The sequence below is a fragment of the Somniosus microcephalus genome, chromosome 9 (genome assembly GCF_052327205.1).
Source record: "Somniosus microcephalus isolate GS21.2 chromosome 9, FLI_Smic_1.0, whole genome shotgun sequence".
NCBI classification, from domain to species: domain Eukaryota; kingdom Metazoa; phylum Chordata; class Chondrichthyes; order Squaliformes; family Somniosidae; genus Somniosus; species Somniosus microcephalus.
The window spans coordinates 205,718,035-205,739,857 of NC_140995.1; the positions used below are offsets into that span (position 1 = coordinate 205,718,035).

Consider the following 21,823-nt stretch of genomic DNA (forward strand, 5'->3'; position numbering starts at 1 on the left):
GTGCTCACCTACTAACACTTCTACCACTTGCCCGGCCACATTCCCTAGAATTAGGTCCAGTACCGCCCCCCTCTCTTGTAGGACTTTCTACATGCTGGCTCAAAAAGCTCTCCTGGATGCACTTTAAGAATTCCGCACCCTCTAAGCCTTTCACACTCTGACTATCCCAGTTAATACTGGGGAAGTTGAAATCCCCTATTATTATTACCCTATTATTTCTACACTTCTCAGATGTGCCTACATATCTGTTCCTCTATTTCCCCCTGATTGTTTGGGGGCCTATAGTACACTCCCAGCAAAGTGCTTGCCCCCTTTTTGTTTTTAAGTTCTACCCATATGGCCTCATTAGAGGAACCTGTTAATATATCATCCCTCCTTACAGCAGTAATTGTCTCCTTAATTAATATTGCGATAACCCCTCCTCTTTTACCCCCCCCCCCTCTGTCTCGCCTGAAGATTCTATACCCCGGAATATTGAGCTGCCAGTCTTGCCCCTCCCTCAACCATGTCTCCGTGATAGCAACAATATCATACTCCCATGTGTTCATCAACAACTTCAGTTCATCCACCTTATTCATAAGACTCCTTGCATTAAAATAAATGCCATTTAGCCTTGCCCTACTCCCTTGTGCCGTTACATATTTGCTCTGCCTTCCAGTCTGACTTATTTTTTCCTCTATATTAGGCTGTACATCACCCCCTATTATAGCTCCACTCTGTATCCCATCCCCCTGCCAAGTTAGTTTAAACCCCCCCCCCCCCGAACAGTGCTAGCAAACCTCCCCGCAAGGATATTTGTCCCGTTCTGGTTCAGGTGCAACCCGTCCGACTTGTACAAGTCCCACCTTCCCCAGAAACAGGCCCAGTGATCCAGGAAACTAAAGCCCTCCCTCCTGCACCAACTCTTTAGCCACGCATTCATCTGCTCTATCCTCCTATTCCTATACTCACTAGCACGTGGCACCGGGAGTAATCCAGAGATTACCACCTTTGAGGTCCTGCTCTTTAGTCTGCTACCTAGCTCCCTAAATTCTTGCTGCAGGACCTCATCCCTCTTCCTACCCATGTCATTGGTCCCAATGTGAACCACGACCTCTGACTGTTCACCCTCCCCCTTCAGAATGCCCTGCAGCCGTTCAGTGATATCCTTGACCCTGGCACCAGGGAGGCAACAAACCATCCTGGAGTCACGTCTACGGCCACAGAAACGCCTATCTGTTCCCCTTACGATAGAATCCCCTACCACTATTGCTCTCCCACTCTTTTTCCTCCCTTCCTGAGCAGCAGAAGCACCCCTGGTGCCAGGAAGTTGGCTGCTGCTGCCTTCCTCTGGTAAGTCATCCCCCTCAACAGTATCCAAATCGGTATACCTGTTTGAGAGGGGGATGTCCACAGGGGACCCCTGCACTACCTGCCTGCTTCTACTGCTCCGCCCAATGGTCACCCATTTCCCTTCTGCCTGTGCAGCCCTTACCTGCGGTGTGACCAACTCACTAAACGTGTTACTCACAACCCTGTCAGCATCGTGAATGCTCCAAAACTAAATAATGTTTTAGTAAGCCAACAAAAGATAGAAAAAAAAAAGGATAGAGTTTTTGAGATACTTTAGTCACGGTGGGTAGCATGCTCAGTCCCTGATGGGCAGAAATCAGATGACCTCGCAAACCCCTTGGGATCCCCACGGGTCTATAAACTCTTGAAATTATATGTAGGGTATTGATAACCCAAAAAGAAAATATTAAAATTAAATAATAGCCAAGACTCCAATTTAGAGCTAGAAACAAATGGTAAAGGATAACACCGCTTTCAAAGAATGATAAAAATTAACCAAAAAGAAAAATTATCCTCCATATAAGTTTAGTAAACAAATAGGGACCAATAACGTATATTGCAGAGCAATCAGCAAAGAGTACCTTCTTTGAATGGCAAATACAAATAACAGTGTTTAGTAAAGGTGTAAGGATCATTCCACATGACTATCAACAGATTTCTTTTGGAGCTACTGTTAGCACTGGTTCATCGGGTGGCTGTAGTTTGAGTGAAATGATTTCTAGTTTATCTGAAAACTGGCAGTTTATAAACATACATATTTCACAACTCAATCTAGGAACACATTAATTGGTGATCGGTTAATCTAAAAAAATTGTTCCTCAGATAAAATACGTAAACGTTCAGATCTTAAACTGTTGAACTTGCAGCCCAAGAGGAGGGATTTTGGCTTTGGGGATGGGAATTTAACATTGTCCAATGTCAGCTTCAAGCACTACCACATCAGATATAGTATGGAATAAATGCAGAGTAAAGCTCCCTGTGCTCTCCCAACAATACATCTGAAGTTGAATCACAAAAAAACACCCTCTAATACACCAGTGCAATATTTCCGTTTCTCACACAAACCATTTCTTGAGGTCTTTCCAAGTAGGGTTGCCAATTTAGAGCTTTGTACTGTGAGCCTGACCCATTAGTAAGACTGCCAAAATTCATTCATATTGGACTCTCCTAGTCAGTAGAGGAGACTTCATCCCAACACTGAGCTAGACTTGACTCGGGTCTCAGAGGTGCTAACCCATTGCATCATTCTCCCCTTATCTAGTTTTACACAAAACTTCAGCAATATGTCAAAAAACTTTGAAAGACGTGAGAGATGAACCCTGCATTTAATCTCAGAGGAATGCTGCAGCAGAAAGAACAGCAGCACTGTAATTACTTCAGAAAGTTGGAACACAGCTGAATCTTTAAAATAATTTAACTGGAAATGTCAGATCTAAAGAGAACCTGAAGGTCACCAAGTCAGTATGTTGAAATTAAGACCCGGAGTAGGATAGTTTTAAACACAAGGGGGGCACAATTTGGTTGCATTGCACCTCCAGTTAGAGCCCTAAGGGGGCGCAAAGCAACTAGCGCCCTGGCGCGGTGCTGCTAACATCTCCCGCGAATTTCAGTGGGAGGTCAGCAGCGCTGCACCTCCGGCGATGAGGTCATCGCTGTGCGCAGTGCCCTGGCCACAAACTTCGGTCGCGCCCCAACGTACCGCCGGACGCCATGTCTGACAGGGTCAGGGGGACGTATGTGCGGTCGGGGCGGCGATATTTAAAGGGGAGGTGCCGTCGACCAATTTTTTTGCTGGCCGCCTGCCAGCACCTGCTGCGCCCCCCCCCCCCGCTCCCCGCCCGCCCCCGCGCCCCCCCCCGACGGGGTGCACCCTGATCTCTGATGGCCCAGCTGGGCCCCGGTTTGCGCTGCGCAAGGCCCCTCCCCTTTAATAAGGGGACGAAGGCCTGCAGTACCGTGGCAAGACGTGCCGGCGCGCGTGGCGCTGTGGCACGTAGCACCGCGATATTGGGCTGGAGCATCAAGAGGGAGGGGGAGTGCTTCCAGTAGTGCACCGCCTCCTGCTTGGGGCGCTACCTTTTTCAGGGCACTAAAAGTAGCACCTCGGCGAAGTTAGCACCCCAAAGGGGGCGCGACCCAATTATTACCCCAAGGGAGATTTAAGGCCACAAGATTAACATAGGCTAAATAGAAATACATAAGATACATAAAGATGAGATCAAGATTCCACAGTGGAGTGGTGTTGAAAATCGGAGAACAGATATAATCTTCCAAGCTTCCTTAAATAAACTGGATGCCAGGAATACTATCCCATGAATTTTCTATCTATAATGGTTTAGAAAGATGAAACAGCTACTAAAGTACTTCCATTATAAGCTAGATTTGAGCCTCCAACTGAACAAAGTAATGTAATCAGCATTTCATAATTTATGACTGTAAAGTATGGCTGGCACCATAACGCAGACCTTTAATTTAGGAGCATAAACATTTGCAGCACAGGAGGTCATTTGGCCCACCATATCTCTACTAGAGCAATCCAAAACTAATCTCACTGCCTTGCTCTCCCCATAGTCCTGTATCATCATCAGTTTCAAATATTTATCCAATTTTCCCTTATAATGATGCAATGGTCTTTGCATCAACCACTCCCTGTGGTAAAGCATTCCACTGCGTAAACAAACTTTTCCTAAAACTTCTCATTCTCGGTGACAATTTTTAAATTGATGATCCCTTGTCACCGACTCCCCACATCAGAGGAACTAGTCTTCCCTACACATTATTAAAACTCTTCATCATTTTAAAAACCTCTATTAAATCTCCTCCTATTCTTCCCTGCTCCAATGGAATAGTGCCAGTATGTCTCCTCTCCTCACAACTATAATTTCCTATCCTTGGCATCATTCTGGTGAATCTGCTCTGTGGTCTCAATGTCTTAAATGGCCTTTCTATAATGAGATGCCCAAAACTGTACACAGCACGCCAACTCCAATTTGCACATAACAAGCTCCCACAAACAGCAATGAGATAAATCCCAGATCAGCTATTTTAGTGGATGATCTGATTGAGGGATAAATATTGGCCAGGACACCGGGGAGAACCCCACTGCTCTTCTTCCAATAGTGCCGTGGGATCTTTTATGACCACCTGAGGGAGCAAACAGGGCCTCGGTTTAACATCTCATCCGAAATATGGCACCTCCGACAGTGCAGCGCTCCCTCAGTACTGCACTGGAATGTCAGCCTAGATGGTGTTCAAGTCTCTGGAGTGTGGCTTCTGACTCAGAGGAGAGAGTGCCATCACTAACCCACAGCTGACACTAAGAGAGGCGGACACTTCAGTGCAGTACTAAGGGAGTACTGTACAGTTGGAGGTGCCCTCTTTTGGATGAGATATGAAACCAATTTTTATCTCTCAACCAACATTACTAAAAAAAAAATTAATTAAAAAAGTTACCTGGTCACTTATCTCATTGCTGTTTGTGGAACCTTGCTATACGCAAATTGGCTGCTGCGTTTTCCCTACAACTGTGACTACAATGTACGTCATTGACCGCAAAGCACTTTGTGACATCCTGAAAGTATATAAATTCTAGACATTTCCGTTGCTCATTACCTCATACTTATTTACCAATCTGCTCATTACACTAGCTTGTCCATGTCTTCCTAAAGCCTTTTGGCCCCCCATCGCTGTTTGCCAAAGTCCACATATTTGTGTTGTCAGTAAATTTTGAGATCATCCTCCCTATACCCAAATCCAAATCATCTACACACCACATGCAAAGCAGACCAAGTACAGACCCCTGAATACACTACTTCCAATCAATGTTCCTTCCATTTTTATTTCCCCCCCGTGAGCGGTCCCTCTAAATTTGCAGCATGTGCGGTATCTTCCAGCGGCAGCGGCTTGTAAGCAGCCTGCGTGGGACCACCCGATTGATGTGCGGCCGCACACCTTATGGGGACATTGCTTCCAACCGCTCTCAAGTCTGAGTAATGCCTATTTACCTTAACCCTTCATTTCTTGTCCGTCAACCAATTTTCAATGCTGCTACATTTACTCTTATGCTGCAACACTGAATTTTTCTAATAAACCCCTTGAAGACCTTATCGAAAGCCTTCTGAAAATTCAAATACACTACATATACTGCATTCCATTTATCTTTCCAACTCAGTTAGTTCTTCAAAAAACTCTAAGTTTGCCAAACAAGACTAACATTCAACAAATTGGTGCTGCTGTCCTTGATTAATTCATGCATTTCTAAATGCTTGTTAATTTTCCCTCAAATTATAGATTCCAAGAGATTGCCCATGACTGATGTTAGACTAAAATAAAACAGAAAATACTGGAAATACTCAGGTGGTCAGGTAGCATCTGTGGAGAGAGAAACAGAGTTAACGTTTCAGGTTGATGACCCTTCGTCAGAACTGGAAAAAGCTGGAGATGGAACAGGTTTTTAAGCAAGTGCAGGGGCAGGAAAGAACAAAAGGGAAGGTCTGTGATAGGATGGAAGGCAGGAGAGATTAAGAGACAAAACAGATGATGGTGCAAGGCAAAAGGAGATGGCAATGGGACAAGTTAAGAAACAAAAGATGGCTCTAGATGAAGTGTAAATGGCACTGGCAGAATGAAAGACAGCTGACGAGAGAGAGAAAAAAAATGGAACAAAAAGGATAGCGGCAGAGGGTATGGATGAAATTGTTGAACTTGTTGTTGAGTCCAGAAGGTTGTAAAGTGCCTAATCAAAAGATGAGGTGCTGTTCCTCGAGTTCACGTTGAGCTTCATTGGAACAGTGCAAGGCCGAGGACGGTGAGGTCTGAGTGGGAGTGGAGTGGAGAATTAAAAAGTGACATGCAACCAGAAGCTCGGGGTCACCCTTACGGACTGAACAGAGGTGTTCCGCAAAGCGGTCACCCAATCTGCGTTAGGTCTCCCCAATGTAGAGGAGACCGCATCGTGAACAGCGAACACAGTATACTGAATTGCAAGAAGTACAAGTAAATTGCTGTTTCACCTGGAAGGAGTGTTTGGGGCCCTGGACAGTGGGAAGGGAGGAGGTAAAAAGGGCAGGTGTTGCATCTCCTGCACTTGCACGTGAAGGCGCTGTGGGAAGGGGAAGATGTGTTTGGTGGTGGGATACTAGTGCTTCCGACATGTCTTCCTTTTTCCCCAACCAAGGATTCCCCTTTACTGTGGTTGACACGGCCCTTGACCGCGTCTGTTCTCTTTCCTGCACTTCTGCTCTCACCCCTTCCCCTCCCTCCTGGAACCACGATAAGGTTCCCCTTGTCCTCACCTTTCACCCCACCAGCCTCCACATTCAACGGATCATCCTTTGCCATTTAGCCACCTCCAGCGTGATCCCACCAGTATTTATTTAGTCTCTTTGCCATACCATCATCCTTTGTATTTAGACTCTCCCAGTACTACCTGCTTCTAACGTTTTAGTAGTTGTTCCCAGGCAACAATTGCTGGATACCAAGACTGTACCCAGCACAGACGACTTTCACCTAACAGCTTGCTCTTTTCAAGAGCTGAACCATTTGAGGAAGGTCCAAATTGAAACTGCAGGTTTAAAAAGTCAATCGAAGACAGAAGCCCAGCAAGTGAAGTACAGTGGGGGGTGCATTTAGCCTGAATCAGATCACAAATCAAATCTATTAAAAAAATATTAGTTGTTGTGATGTGGGCAACACTGACAAGGTAGCTGTATTACCAATCTGTATTTACCCCGAGGGCATAAACAGTCAGCCACATATGTTGGACTAGAATCACACGTAGGCCAAGACCAAGTAAGGGTGGCAGGCAAGGTTTCCTTTAATAACAGAAAATGCTGGAAAAACTCAGGTGGTCAGGCAACATCCGTGGAGAGAAATTTGAGTTGACGTTTCGGGTCGAACCCTTCTTCAAACCCGAAACGTCAACTCAAATTTCTCTCCACGGATGTTGCCTGACCTGCTGAGTTTTTCCAGCATTTTCTGTTGTTATTTCGGATTTCCAACATCTGCAGTATTTTGCTATCGTACTAAGGTTTCCTTTAAGCTGTGCGGCTGCACAGCGCTCTAGAACTCCTGCGCAGCCGGCTTTTAAAATGGGAAAAACCGCGCATGCGCAATCCTGCACCCAAAATTTGTTTTAAAGGGAACATTGGTGGCAGGTTCCCTTCCCTGAAGGGCATTAATGAGCCAGTTAGGTTTTTACAACAATCCAGCAACTCAATTTGTATACAATTTCTCAGCTTGCCATGGTGGGATTTGGCTGCTCGCCCAGTACCATAACCACTATGGTACCATACCAAGAGCAGAATTGATACTTCTCAGCTCTGGAGTTGAATAAGTAACACTGAAAAATAGGTTTAGAAAAAGAGATCATTAAAATGACCTTAGGCTTTGAGGCCAAGTCAAACCTTACATTGATTCTCAATTAATCTCAATGCTCCAACATTACAATATAGTCGGTCTCCTTTTACCAGTAATTGGGCCAGAGAAAGAGAAAGGAATATCTTAGGCAGTACTGAAATATTTAATCAGGGCACCCAGGACCTGAATTATTTAGTTTCTTCCTGCTGCCTTGCTGGTTTTCTGTCTTTAGATCCAGGTGTATGAGGAAGTTTACTCTTCAAGCATATTAAATGTGTTGCCTCCCAGATTCACATCCATTTCTGCCAATAAGGCTTCTGCCCCTCCAATGATAGCAAAATGGCCCTAATCAAACGACACACTCAGTAACAGTGACCATGGTTTATTATTCCTCTTTATCTTATCTAGAGCCTATGACAGTCGACCACACAATCTCCTCCAATGCCTCTCCTGCATTGTTCAGCTCCCTGGGACTGCCCTCCCTTGGTTCCCCTCATACCCATCAGACTATAGCCAGAGCATTTCTAGCAATAGCTTCTCTTCCCACCCCTGCACGGTCACCTTCAGAATTCCCCAAGAATCCATTCTTCGCCCATGTTTCTTCCTAATCTACATGCTGCTCTTTGGCATCATCCATAGACGTTGGGTCAGCTTCCATATGTACGCATCTGGCACCCAGCTCGACCTCTCCACCACCTCGCTCAGTGTCTCCACTACCTCGATCCCGTCACACTGCTTGTCTGACCATTAATGTCAGAGTCATAATATCCCCCAGCAAATATTGTGCAGACAGAAGGAATCATCACTGGCTCCTGCCACAAACTTCATCCCCTCCCTGGCCACTGTTCTCAGGCTGAACCAAACGGTTAACAACCTTGGTGTCGGTTTGGTCTCTAGCTGAGCTTATATATCCTCCCCATCACAAAGACCTCATGCTTCCATCTCTGTAATTTGCATGCCTCTACCCCCTTCCTCAGTCCATCTGTTGCTGAAACACTCATACATGCCGTTGTTACTTCCAGACTCTTATTCCAATGCTCTTCTGACAAACCTCCTAGCCTCCACAACTTTATTATTCCACATCAAGGGCTGCTAGTGCATCATCTTTGTCCTCGCTGACCTACATTGGGTTCTAGTACAGTTCCCACCACTTAAAGCGTTAATGTTTAAATCAGGCAAATAGCACAAACCATTTGTCATTACTATTATTGTCAATTACAAAGTTTCCACTTAGTGTGCTAAGCGCACTGGCTGTGTCGGGCAGAAATGGGTGTTCAGTGAGTAAAGAAAGACTTGCATTTATATAGCGCCTTTCATGACCTCAGGAGGTCCCAAAGCACTTTACAAACAATGAAGTACTTTAGAAGTGTAGTCACTGTTATAATGTAGGAAGTAGTTCGCACTTCGTTACGATGCAATTACCTATTATACTTAATCACCTCTAAATGGTATAGTCTACAAGTTAGGACCTTCTAGTATCCTCTTCATACACTGGTTAGTATCCTCTTCATACACTGGTTAGTGAATTAGGAGTTAACAACAACAAATTTATATAGCGCCTTTAACATAGTAAAACATCCCAAGGCACTTCACAGGAGTATTAAAAGCCAAAAAATTTGATACTGAGTCACATAAGGAGAAATTAGGGCAGGTGACCAAAAGCTTAGTCAGAGGTAGGTTTTAAGGAGCGTCTTAAAGGAGGAAAGGTTTAGGGGGGGAATTCCAGAGCTTAGGGCCTAGGCAACAGAAGGCACGGCCACCAATGGTTGAGTGATTATAATCAGGGATGCTCAAGAGGGCAGAATTAGAAGAGCGCAGATATCTCAGGGGTGTTGTGGGGCTGAAGGAGATTACAGAGATAGGGAGGGGCGAGGCCATGGAGGGATTTGAAAACAACGATGAGAATTTTGAAATCGAGGCCTTGCTTAACCAGGAGCCAATATAGGTCAGCGAGCACAGGGGTTATGGGTGAACGGGACTTGGTGCAAGTTAGGACAAGGGGCAGCCGCGTTTTGGATGACCTCAAGTTTACGTAGGGTAGAATGCGGGAGGCCAGCCAGGAGTGCGTTGGAATAGTCAAGTCTATAGGGAGCAAAGGCATGGAGGAGGGTTGCAGCAACAGATGAGCTGAGGCAAGGGCAGAGACGGGCGACGTTAGAGGTGGAAATAGGCGGTCTTTGTTATGCTGCAGCTAATGTGGTTGGAAGCCCATTTCAGGGTCAAATATGACACCAATATGAACAGCATGGTTCAGCCTCAGGCAGGTGTTAGGGAGAGGGATGGAATCAGTGGCTAGGGAACGGAGTTTGTGGCGGGGACCAAAAACAATGGGGGAAAAATTCAGTTGGTTTGCACCTCCCATTAGCGCCTTAAGAGGGCGCTAATGGGGCGCAAAGCAACTAGCGCCCGTGCGTGGCGATGTTTGCGCCGCTCACAAAATTGACTAGACATTTTGCGGCGGCGCTAAACAGTACCGCCACGATCTCCTGCGCCCGCAGATTGTGACATCAGTTGAGCGTGCAACGCCCTGGACCAGATATTGAGTGGCGCCCCCTGTCTTACCACCTGCCACTAGCATTGACAGGTTGAGTGGAGCGTTTTGCAGTCGGGAAGGGACTGGGGGAGCGCTATTTAAAGACGACCGCTTCCTGCCTTTAATTGTCGGTGAAATTTTTGCACCACGCATCGAGTGAGAGAGACTGCAGGAGTTATTCAGAGCTGTGTTGAGGAGTTTTGGGTACTGAGCAGCACTTTGCAGGTTCTTTTTGATTTGATCTTCCTTGCATCGATTTAGAAGACTGTGGGGGCTGCACTCTGAGCTCTTTCCCTGGGCCTCTCCATTGTTCTTTCCAACAGATTTGATGTACAGGTCTCTCCAGGTCAAGATTCAAGGCTGCAATGAGCAGGGTGCGGATGGAGAGCAAGATCGACCCTCCCCTTTAAGAACTGGCCAGCGCCAGTGTGTCTGTGTTCCATCGCTAACTGACATCATCTGCGCTGCGCCCGCACTCCGAGTTAGCACCTCGCTCTTCGGCCTTTGCGCCTTAAGACAGGTGTGCAGCACCTGATTTAGCGCTCCAATCACCCCCAGGGGTGATAAAAGCCAGGTTTGCAGTCGGAGGCGATAATTAGCGCCAGGCGCTAAACTTTGCGCCCGGTCGATAATTGCGCCCCAAATGGGGCGATACTGAATTTCTCCAATTGCTTCGGCCGTCTCAATAGTTAATTGGAGAAAATTTCTGCTCATCCAGAATTGGATGTCGGTTAAGCAGTCTGACAATTTAGAGACCATGAAGGGGTCGAGAGAAGTGGTAGTGATGTAGAGCTGGGTGTCAGTGTGGAAACTGATGCGGTGTTTTCAGATGATGTGGCGACATGTAGATAAGAAATAGGAGGGGGTCACGGATAGATCCTTGGGGGATACCAGAGGTAACGATGCGGGAGCGGGAAGAGAAGCCGTTGCAAATGATTCTCTGGCTACGATTAGATAGATAAGAATGGAACCAGACGAGTGCAGTCCCACCCAGCTGGACGACGGTGGGGAGGTGTTGGAGAAGAATGGAGAGGTCAACCGTGTCAAAGGCTGCAGACAAATCAAGAAGGACGAGGAGGGAGTTTACCTTTGTCACAGTCACAAAGGATGTCATTTGTGACTTTGATGAGAGCTGTTTCAGCACTGTGGCAAGGGCAGAAACCTGATTGGAGGGATTCAAACATGGAATTGCAGGAAAGATGGGCACGGATTTGGGAGGAGACAACATGTTACATAGAAACATAGAAGATAGGAGCAGGAGTAGGCCATTCGGCCCCTCGAGCCTGTTCCGCCATTTAATGAGATCATGGCTGATCATCCAAATTCAGTACCCTGTCCCTGCTTTCTCCCCATATCCCTTGATCCCTTTAGCCTTAAGAAATATATCTAACTCCTTCTTGAATATATTTAATGAATTGGCCTCAACTGCCTTCTGTGGTAGAGAATTCCACAGGTTCACCACTCTCTGGGTGAAGAAATTCCTCCTCATCTCTGTCCTAAATGGCTTACCCCTTATCCTTAGACTGTGACCCCTGGTTCTGGACTCCCCCGCCATCAGGAACATCCTTCCTGCATCTAGTCTGTCTAGTCCTGTTAGAATTTTATAAGTTTCAATGAGAGCCCCTCTCATTCTTCTAAACTCTAGCGAATACAAGCCCAATCGATCCAATCTCTCTTCATACGTCATTCCTGCCATCCCAGGTATCAGTCTGGTGAATCTTCGCTGCACTCCCTCCATGGCAAGAACATCCTTCCTCAGATAAGGGATAGTTCAAGAACTTTAGAGCGGAAAGGGAGGTTGGAGATAGATTTTCTCCACTGCTTAAGATACCAGATAAATAACACACCAACACTTCCACAAATCTTTATTTGGCCATGGTTTGAATTCAGGAATTGAGAGTTCAAGTAGATCACAGATAATTAGTATCAAATTTTTCTGATTCATACATTTCGTTTCAATAAATTGGTCCGAACGAATCAAAAATGCAATTTTGTAGGATTTCAGTAAGGGTCTTAAAAGGAAAGGACTGACTGTATTTATCCAAATGCAGTTTACCTTGTTGCAATGCTCCCTATTTATATACTCATTGATTTACAGGATAAATTATCTGGAAAGATTAATCATCATTGTCTCAACGAGAAGGGAATCTCTGGGGAATCAAAGATAGTGAGGCAGATTTCAGTAATTATGCTGCTTAACACAAGATGCAGAGCTACGACCACAAAATGTATTTAAACCGTCCCAATGCGTATAGCGGACAAATCGCGTTAGCACCAACATGCCCGCTATAAGCGGTGAGGACTGTACCTCAATGTCCTCAATTTAAAATTCTCATCCTTATGCTTAAATTCCTCTGTGGCCACACCCCTTTCTTACCTCCACCTCCTCCAGTGCTAAAAGACCCACCAGAACTCTGTTCTAGCTCTGGCCTCTTGTACACCTATTTGCCTCCCCATTGATGGCTGTGCCTTCAGCTGCCTATGCCTCACACTCTTGAATTACCTCCCTAAACCCCTCTGCCTCACTTTTCCCTTTAGGACCCTCCTAAAAATCCAGTGACTAAGCTTTTGGTCACCCCACCTAATCTTTCCTTCTTGGGCTCGGCCTCTGTTTTTCCTTATGCCTGTGAATCTCCTTGGACTGATTTTGTATGTTAAAAGGCGTTATATAAATGCAAGTTGCTGGGTTTTTTTGTCCTGAGCTGGCTTGTAGTTTTCAGAATCCACAATGCTTTGGGGAATCATTCCCAGGGTTGAGTTTGTGGTTTTGTCATTTCTTAAAATATCCAAGTTATCAAACCAATTACAAGCTCTAGCTTCCTTTGGCAAAAATGAGGATTCTGGGCAGTACCATCAAATAAGTATCAATGGCACCAACAAACAAGAGATGGCTGAAGTAAGGGAACAAGATTAGCAACACAGCTAGAAATGCAGTAGTGATAAGTGATTCAATAATTTTAGGGGTTGATACAATCTTTTGCAGTAGACTCTCAATCCCAAATGCTTTGTTGCCTCTCGAGTGCTAGGGGAAGGGGCGTATCACATAGAATGGATAAGATTTTGCAAATGGAGGAAAGCGACCAGTCATCATGGCTCATGTGGGAGCTAATGATGTAGGTAAAAAAAGGCTTGAAGTCCAGCAAGTTGAATTCAGAAAATTAGGAAACAAGTTTAGGAGCAGGACTTTACGGGTGGCAAGTTCAGGATTACTTCCCGAGCCACAGGGAAGTACAGAAAGATTAGGGAAATGAATGCATGGCTAACGTGTAGTGTCAGAAAGGAGGATTTCACTTTGTAGGTCATTGGCACCAGTTCTGGGAGAGGTGTGAGGGTGTTAATCAGTGTACCCTGTAAGGTGTGCGCATGTGCGGTATTTTGAATGGCTCGCGCAGTCCATTAAAGGGGCTGCACAGGGCCAAAAAAAAATTACAGGGCACATAGATGCTAATGTATTGGAAAAATGGTTTATTAGTGAAGTGATGCAATATTTAAGTTAGGAAGGAGGTTTGGGAACCCATGCTGGAGGACTGGATCAATGTAGTATCCATTTTTAAAAAAGCATACAGAACTAATTTGTGTAATTACAGGTAGTTTAATATCTGTGGTAGAGATCATTTTAGTGTCTTTAATTAGGGATGAAATTACCATGTATCAAAAAGAGAAAAAGTAGCTCAAAGCAGCCAACACAGATTTCAAAAGGGACGATCATGTTCGACAAACCTCACAGAAGTGTCCGCGGACCTGAGAAAAGCCTTTGACAAGGTACACACAGGAGATTACTAGAGGAGATGATGATTAAGGGGTATGGAATTAGGGGAAGGATAGCAAACAATTAAAAATCGTTAGAAGGTTGATAACCGAGGGTAGGAGTTAAAGGCAGTTTCTCCAGAGTGGTTGGATGTCGGTAGTGCTGTTCCACGAGATTCAGTTCTATTTACTGTGCATATTAATCATTTGGATATTGGCCGAGAGGGATTAGTGTCAAAATTTGCAGTTGATACCAAAATCGGAGGTATAGTTAATGCTAACACTATAGGAAGGATACGGCAGTGTGTATTTGCAACACCAAAGTTCTGATTGGTCCCCTTGGATGAAAAGACCAGATTTCTGATTGGTCCTCTTGGAGGATAAGACACACCCAGCAGTTTGTCTGGAATGTGTAATTAGGTCCTGCCTGCTTGAGTAATCAAGTACTTTGCAATGTGTAATTTGATCCATTCATTCAGACTGCCAGGTTCCAGACAGAGCTCACAGTACTGTTTTCAGAGAACAGACAGGACTCACCCTCACGGGTTAGGACCTTCCCCGCACCCCCCCAACAATTTCCTGACCTCCCCCCCGCCAAAACAAGTTCCTGACCTCCTCCTCCCCCCACCCCCATAGATGGGGCATTGTGTGTGGGTCGCTGATTGTTAACAGGTTTATTGGATATGAAATGAATAGTGACAGTGTCATGACTTCCGGATTTCATCCAGTCCAATGAGGTCACTTGATCCATATCCTCCGTGCTCTTTTCCCTCCCCCACCTCCTCCGAACTCCTTTCCTCTTCAATCCACTCTCCTCCCCCGCCCGATCCACTCTCCTCCCCCGCACCCCCCCGCTCGATCCACCCTCCTCCCCCCCCGCTCGATCCACTCTCCTCCCCCGCCCCCCCCCGCTCGATCCGCTCTCCTCCCCCGCCCTTCGATCCGCTCTCCTCCCCCGCCCCCCCCTTCGATCCGCTCTCCTCCCCCGCCCCCCCTTCGATCCGCTCTCCTCCCCGCCCCCCCTTCGATCCGCTCTCCTCCCCTGCCTCCCCCGCTCGATCCGCTCTCCTCCCCCGCCCCCCCGCTCGATCCGCTCTCCTCCCCCGCCCCCCCCTTCGATCCGCTCTCCTCCCCCGCCTTCGATCCGCTCTCCTCCCCCGCCCCCCCTTCGATCCGCTCTCCTCCCCCGCCCCCCCTTCGATCCGCTCTCCTCCCCCGCCCCCCCCTTCGATCCGCTCTCCTCCCCCGCCCCCCCCTTCGATCCGCTCTCCTCCCCCGCCCCCCCCTTCGATCCGCTCTCCTCCCCCGCCCCCCGCTCGATCCACTCTCCTCCCCTGCCCCCCCCGCCCCCCCTTCGATCCACTCTCCTCCCCTGCCCCCCCGCCCCCCCTTCGATCCACTCTCCTCCCCTGCCCCCCCCCTTCAATCCACTCTCCCCCCCTGCCCCCCCTCCCCCCCTTCAATCCACTCTCCTCCCCTGCCCCCCCTCCCCCCCTTCGATCCACTCTCCTCCCCCGCCCCCCCCGCTCGATCCGCTCTCCTCCCCCGCCCCCCCTTCGATCCACTCTCCTCCCCCGCCCCCCCCCCCTGATCCACTCTCCTCCCCTGCCCCCCCGCCCCCCCTTCGATCCACTCTCCTCCCCTGCCCCCCCGCCCCCCCTTCAATCCACTCTCCTCCCCTGCCCCCCCTCCCCCCCTTCAATCCACTCTCCTCCCCTGCCCCCCCCTCCCCCCCTTCGATCCACTCTCCTCCCCCGCCCCCCCCCGCTCGATCCGCTCTCCTCCCCCGCCCCCCCCTTCGATCCGCTCTCCTCCCCCGCCCCCCCCCCGCTCGATCCACTCTCCTCCCCCGCTCGATCCACTCTCCTCCCCGCCCCCCCGCTCGATCCACTCTCCTCCCCCGCCCCCCCTTCGATCCACTCTCCTCCCCCGCTCGATCCTCTCCTCCCCCCCGCTCGATCCACTCTCCTCCCCCGCCCCCCCGCTCGATCCGCTCTCCTCCCCCGCCCCCCCGCTCGATCCGCTCTCCTCCCCCGCCCCCCCCTGATCCACTCTCCTCCCCTGCCCCCCCCCCGCCCCCCCTTCGATCCACTCTCCTCCCCTGCCCCCCCCCGCCCCCCCCTTCGATCCACTCTCCTCCCCTGCCCCCCCCCGCCCCCCCCCTTCAATCCACTCTCCTCCCCTGCCCCCCCTCCCCCCCTTCAATCCACTCTCCTCCCCTGCCCCCCCCCTTCGATCCACTCTCCTCCCCTGCCCCCCCCGCTCGATCCACTCTCCTCCCCTGCCCCCCCCGCCCCCCCCTTCAATCCACTCTCCTCCCCTGCCCCCCCGCCCCCCCTTCAATCCACTCTCCTCCCCTGCCCCCCCTCCCCCCCTTCAATCCACTCTCCTCCCCTGCCCCCCCCCCTTGGATCCACTCTCCTCCCCCGCCCCCCCCGCTCTCCTCCCCCGCCCCCCCCGCTCGATCCACTCTCCTCCCCGCCCCCCCCGCTCGATCCACTCTCCTCCCCCGCCCCCCCCTTCGATCCACTCTCCTCCCCCGCTCGATCCTCTCCTCCCCCGCCCCCCCGCTCGATCCACTCTCCTCCCCCGCCCCCCCCGCTCGATCCGCTCTCCTCCCCCGCCCCCCCCGCCCCCCCCTTCAATCCACTCTCCTCCCCTGCCCCCCCTCCCCCCCTTCAATCCACTCTCCTCCCCTGCCCCCCCTCCCCCCCTTCAATCCACTCTCCTCCCCTGCCCCCCCCGCCCCCCCCTTCAATCCACTCTCCTCCCCTGCCCCCCCCGCCCCCCCTTCAATCCACTCTCCTCCCCTGCCCCCCCTCCCCCCCTTCAATCCACTCTCCTCCCCTGCCCCCCCCCCTTCGATCCACTCTCCTCCCCCGCCCCCCCGCTCTCCTCCCCCGCCCCCCCTGCCCCCCCTTCGATCCACTCTCCTCCCCTGCCCCCCCCCGCCCCCCCTTCAATCCACTCTCCTCCCCTGCCCCCCCTCCCCCCCTTCAATCCACTCTCCTCCCCTGCCCCCCCCGCCCCCCCCTTCAATCCACTCTCCTCCCCTGCCCCCCCGCCCCCCCTTCAATCCACTCTCCTCCCCTGCCCCCCCTCCCCCCCTTCAATCCACTCTCCTCCCCTGCCCCCCCCCCTTCGATCCACTCTCCTCCCCCGCCCCCCCGCTCTCCTCCCCCGCCCCTTCGATCCGCTCTCCTCCCCCGCCCCCCCCGCTCGATCCACTCTCCTCCCCGCCCCCCCCGCTCGATCCACTCTCCTCCCCCGCCCCCCCCTTCGATCCACTCTCCTCCCCCGCTCGATCCTCTCCTCCCCCGCCCCCCCGCTCGATCCACTCTCCTCCCCCGCCCCCCCCGCTCGATCCGCTCTCCTCCCCCGCCCCCCCCGCCCCCCCCTTCAATCCACTCTCCTCCCCTGCCCCCCCTCCCCCCCTTCAATCCACTCTCCTCCCCTGCCCCCCCCCCCTTCGATCCACTCTCCTCCCCTGCCCCCCCGCCCCCCCTTCGATCCACTCTCCTCCCCCGCCCCCCCCCCCGGTCCACTCTCCTCCCCTGCTCGATCCACTCTCCTCCCCCGCCCCCCCCGCTCGATCCGCTCTCCTCCCCCGCCCCCCCCTTCGATCCGCTCTCCTCCCCCGCCCCCCCCCCCGCTCGATCCACTCTCCTCCCCCGCTCGATCCACTCTCCTCCCCCGCCCCCCCGCTCGATCCACTCTCCTCCCCCGCCCCCCCCGCTCTCCTCCCCCGCCCCCCCCGCTCGATCCACTCTCCTCCCCGCCCCCCCCGCTCGATCCACTCTCCTCCCCCGCCCCCCCCTTCGATCCACTCTCCTCCCCCGCTCGATCCTCTCCTCCCCCGCCCCCCCGCTCGATCCACTCTCCTCCCCCGCCCCCCCCGCTCGATCCGCTCTCCTCCCCCGCCCCCCCCGCCCCCCCCTTCAATCCACTCTCCTCCCCTGCCCCCCCTCCCCCCCTTCAATCCACTCTCCTCCCCTGCCCCCCCCCTTCGATCCACTCTCCTCCCCTGCCCCCCCCGCCCCCCCTTCGATCCACTCTCCTCCCCTGCCCCCCCCGCCCCCCCCTTCAATCCACTCTCCTCCCCTGCCCCCCCTCCCCCCCTTCAATCCACTCTCCTCCCCTGCCCCCCCCGCCCCCCCCTTCAATCCACTCTCCTCCCCTGCCCCCCCGCCCCCCCTTCAATCCACTCTCCTCCCCTGCCCCCCCTCCCCCCCTTCAATCCACTCTCCTCCCCTGCCCCCCCCCCTTCGATCCACTCTCCTCCCCCGCCCCCCCGCTCTCCTCCCCCGCCCCCCCTTCGATCCGCTCTCCTCCCCCGCCCCCCCCGCTCGATCCACTCTCCTCCCCGCCCCCCCCGCTCGATCCACTCTCCTCCCCCGCCCCCCCCTTCGATCCACTCTCCTCCCCCGCTCGATCCTCTCCTCCCCCGCCCCCCCCGCTCGATCCACTCTCCTCCCCCGCCCCCCCCGCTCGATCCGCTCTCCTCCCCCGCCCCCCCCCGCCCCCCCCTTCAATCCACTCTCCTCCCCTGCCCCCCCTCCCCCCCTTCAATCCACTCTCCTCCCCTGCCCCCCCCCCCTTCGATCCACTCTCCTCCCCTGCCCCCCCGCCCCCCCTTCGATCCACTCTCCTCCCCCGCCCCCCCCCCGGTCCACTCTCCTCCCCTGCTCGATCCACTCTCCTCCCCCGCCCCCCCCGCTCGATCCGCTCTCCTCCCCCGCCCCCCCCTTCGATCCGCTCTCCCCCCCCGCCCCCCCCCCGCCCCCCCCTTCGATCCGCTCTCCCCCCCCGCCCCCCCCCCCGCCCCCCCCCCGGTCCACTCTCCTCCCCTGCTCGATCCACTCTCCTCCCCCGCTCGATCCACTCTCCTCCCCCGCCCCCCCCCCCCGCTCGATCCACTCTCCTCCCCCGCCCCCCCCCCCCCGCTCGATCCACTCTCCTCCCCGCCCCCCCCCCCCCCCGCCCCCCCGCTCGATCCACTCTCCTCCCCCCCCCCCGGTCCACTCTCCTCCCCTGCTCGATCCACTCTCCTCCCCCACCACCCCTTCGATCCACTCTCCTCCCCCCTCCTATATATTTCTGTTTAAGTATTTCAATCTATTTCCCAAGGATCAGCCTTAACTTTGGCTGACGATTGTCAGGACTTGAGATACACAAGCAAACAAGTCTACAGAGCAGGATTTCACATCTGATTGGCAAGAGTACTTTAAAGTAATTTTATAGTCTGCATAAATTTTATCTACTAGTGCAAATGCACCATCCCACACATGGGCTCAGTTAACCGGTCAATAGATTAAAATCAAGCCGTTTGAGTGTGGATAAAATTGAGTGTGGATAAATTTTATTAACTTCCATTCAACAGGCAGCCATCCTTTTTACAAAGTTCCCTAGATGTATACCCCCTTGCTCCAAACAACCCATTACTATGAACCCTTTGAGGGAATACAGGAGAGACTTTCCATACTTCATGGAATATTTTTGAGGAATGTGAAAAGTGGTAACTTAATGTCCATTATAAACTGTATTTTACGGGGGAAAAATTCGTTGGCACCCCCTTTGGGGTGCGAAGGTCGCCAGGGTGCTAATTTTAGCACCCCAAAAATGTTAGTGCCCCAACGCCGTAAATTGAGTGGTAGTGCCCCAAGCAGAAGGCAAGGTGCTACTGGAAAGCGCTCCCCCTCCTTCTTGGGGCGCTACCAGTGAATTTCGCAGCGGCACGTAGCACCACGTCATTGCAGGCCTCCTCCCCCGATTAAAGGTGCTGCATGAACCGGGGCCCTGCTGGACCACCAGGGAGCTAGGAAAACAGCCCGGCACTCAAGAGGAGTGCCGGGCTGAGTGGTCACGGCCAGCACCCTGCATACAGAGGTAAGGAGCAGCAGGTGCTGGCAGTCGGCCAAAGGAAAAATGGCCACCCGGCACCTACCCTTTAATTTGCGCCACTGTTGCTGCCAAAACGCCCCTTGAACCGGTCGGACATACCGTTCGGCAATAGGTCAGGGGCCGCAAGTGAAGTTTGCGGCCGGGGCGCTGCACACGCCGATGATGTCATGGCCGCTGGAATTTCATGGGTGGCATTAGTGGCGCCACACCTGGGTGCTAGGGGCTTTGCACCCCATTAGTGTCCCCCGGGGGTGTTAACATGAGGCACAAAGCAACCCAATTTTCAACCCTGTATCTTTCAAACTGAATCTTTAGTAAACTTCAAAAAAGATGTGGGAAAGGAAATCCAGGAACACTATACAATAATCCTAGGGCTTTTGGAGTAGAGTTCTGAAACTCTAGAATAGGCAAGAGTACACCAAAAACTGATTTGATTTTCTTGATATCTGAATACAGAGATGTGCTCAATAGCAGCATGATACCTCAGCACCATGGAGGAACGAGAGTGTGTGCCCACAGCCCATGTTTTCAGTGGGCTACTTTCTTAGCTACACTGATGTAGGGTAGTGAATCCAGTCTTCAAGGATAAATATCCCATGGAAGAGTGTATAAAACGATCAGAAAACTTAATTTGAACAAAAAACACAACTAAAGCACATATTGGGGAGAGAGAAAGGAACAAAATAGTATATCACATGTCTCAGAAGTGCAATTTTTGAGTCACTTAAAGAACTCTCTGCTTCTCTTTTAGTGCATCAAGGCAAAAGGGACCCCTGTTTAATCCAAAGGCCAGCACATGTGACAATGCAGCACCCTTCAGTACTACACAGGACTGTTAGCATTGACTATTAATTCAATTGTAAATTAGGCTTTGAATCTTCTGACTCGAGAGCTAAAAGTGCTAACTAAGCCAAGATGACAGTGGGAGATCAACATTGCAGACCCCGCTGCCAAATAATGGAAGAAAAAGAACAGAGGCTGGTCTTGTGGTAGAGCTCTTGTGCAGTGTGGAATTGGAGGAAGACGATAAGATTCTCACATGAGTACAATAGAACCCCTGGAGGACACACTTGCTCAGGGATTTCTTCCCCAGCGGGATGAAGTGCCTATCTGAAGGTATGTGGAGATAAGCGAATGAGAAAAATGGCTTAAGACCTTCGTAAATGCTAGTCTACTTTAATGCTGTCCCTTACTGCTGTGCCAGATCAATGGCTTCATTCAAAAAGCAGGCTAACAGCAGTAAGTGCTGTCAATTAGTCTGCTGCTTTGAAAAACAATTCAAAGTGCTTTCATTCTATTTTTTCCTCTGCCATTATACATTCCTTTGATCAATCATGTGAAAAAGACTTTTCAGGAAGCAACTGAAAGAATTTAAAGAGAGAAACCATTTTCGCTCCTTCCAGTGCATGCCATGTACTCCAGCTGGCTGATCAGAATAGTCTGCTCACCTGAACTTGCGGTTACTATCTTTCATTGGATTTTGAGATCCTGCTCAGTCACAATTCACTTATGTCACAAGGTTAGGTTTCTTACAAAATCTGATAGCGTTAATACTTAAAAAAAAGTAAAAAATCAGATTTCAATTTTTCAAAGATCTAAAAGTTTTTCTAACCTGTATGCAGAAAGGATGTTAAGAGGTGGGGGTTTCTCACATGTGCTGTACGTTTCCAGCAGTGGAATGGGCAACGATTTGCGGTCAAACAGTTGCTGGTCCTGAACAGTCGAGCTTCGAAAGGCTTTCCTCATGGTAATATCTTGAAGCGAGACTGAAAAAGAAAGCAACAAATGTCAGTCACAGTGCAAACCAGTTTAAAACCGGATTGTCTTCTATAAAATTTTACACTAATTCCACTTTTATGTTCACACATTGACACCAGCATTGCACGGCTTCTAATAGTCACTGACATTCTCTAACATTAGAGCAGTTTTACAACAATAAAGGTTTCTGTAAAA

The 21,823-nt window shown here is 51.0% G+C and overlaps 1 protein-coding gene across 6 annotated transcripts in view; it reads right to left on the reverse strand.

Annotated features, from left to right (window-relative positions):
* wasf1 (WASP family member 1) overlaps positions 1-21,823 on the reverse strand; it is a 111,058-nt gene that overhangs the window by 14,775 nt on the left and 74,460 nt on the right. For all 6 annotated transcript variants that reach the window (XM_085997800.1, XM_085997799.1, XM_085997802.1 and 3 more), the window contains one exon: positions 21,483-21,636. In XM_085997800.1, coding sequence (XP_085853926.1) covers positions 21,483-21,636 — 154 coding nt within the window. The remainder of the gene's footprint in view (positions 1-21,482; positions 21,637-21,823) is intronic.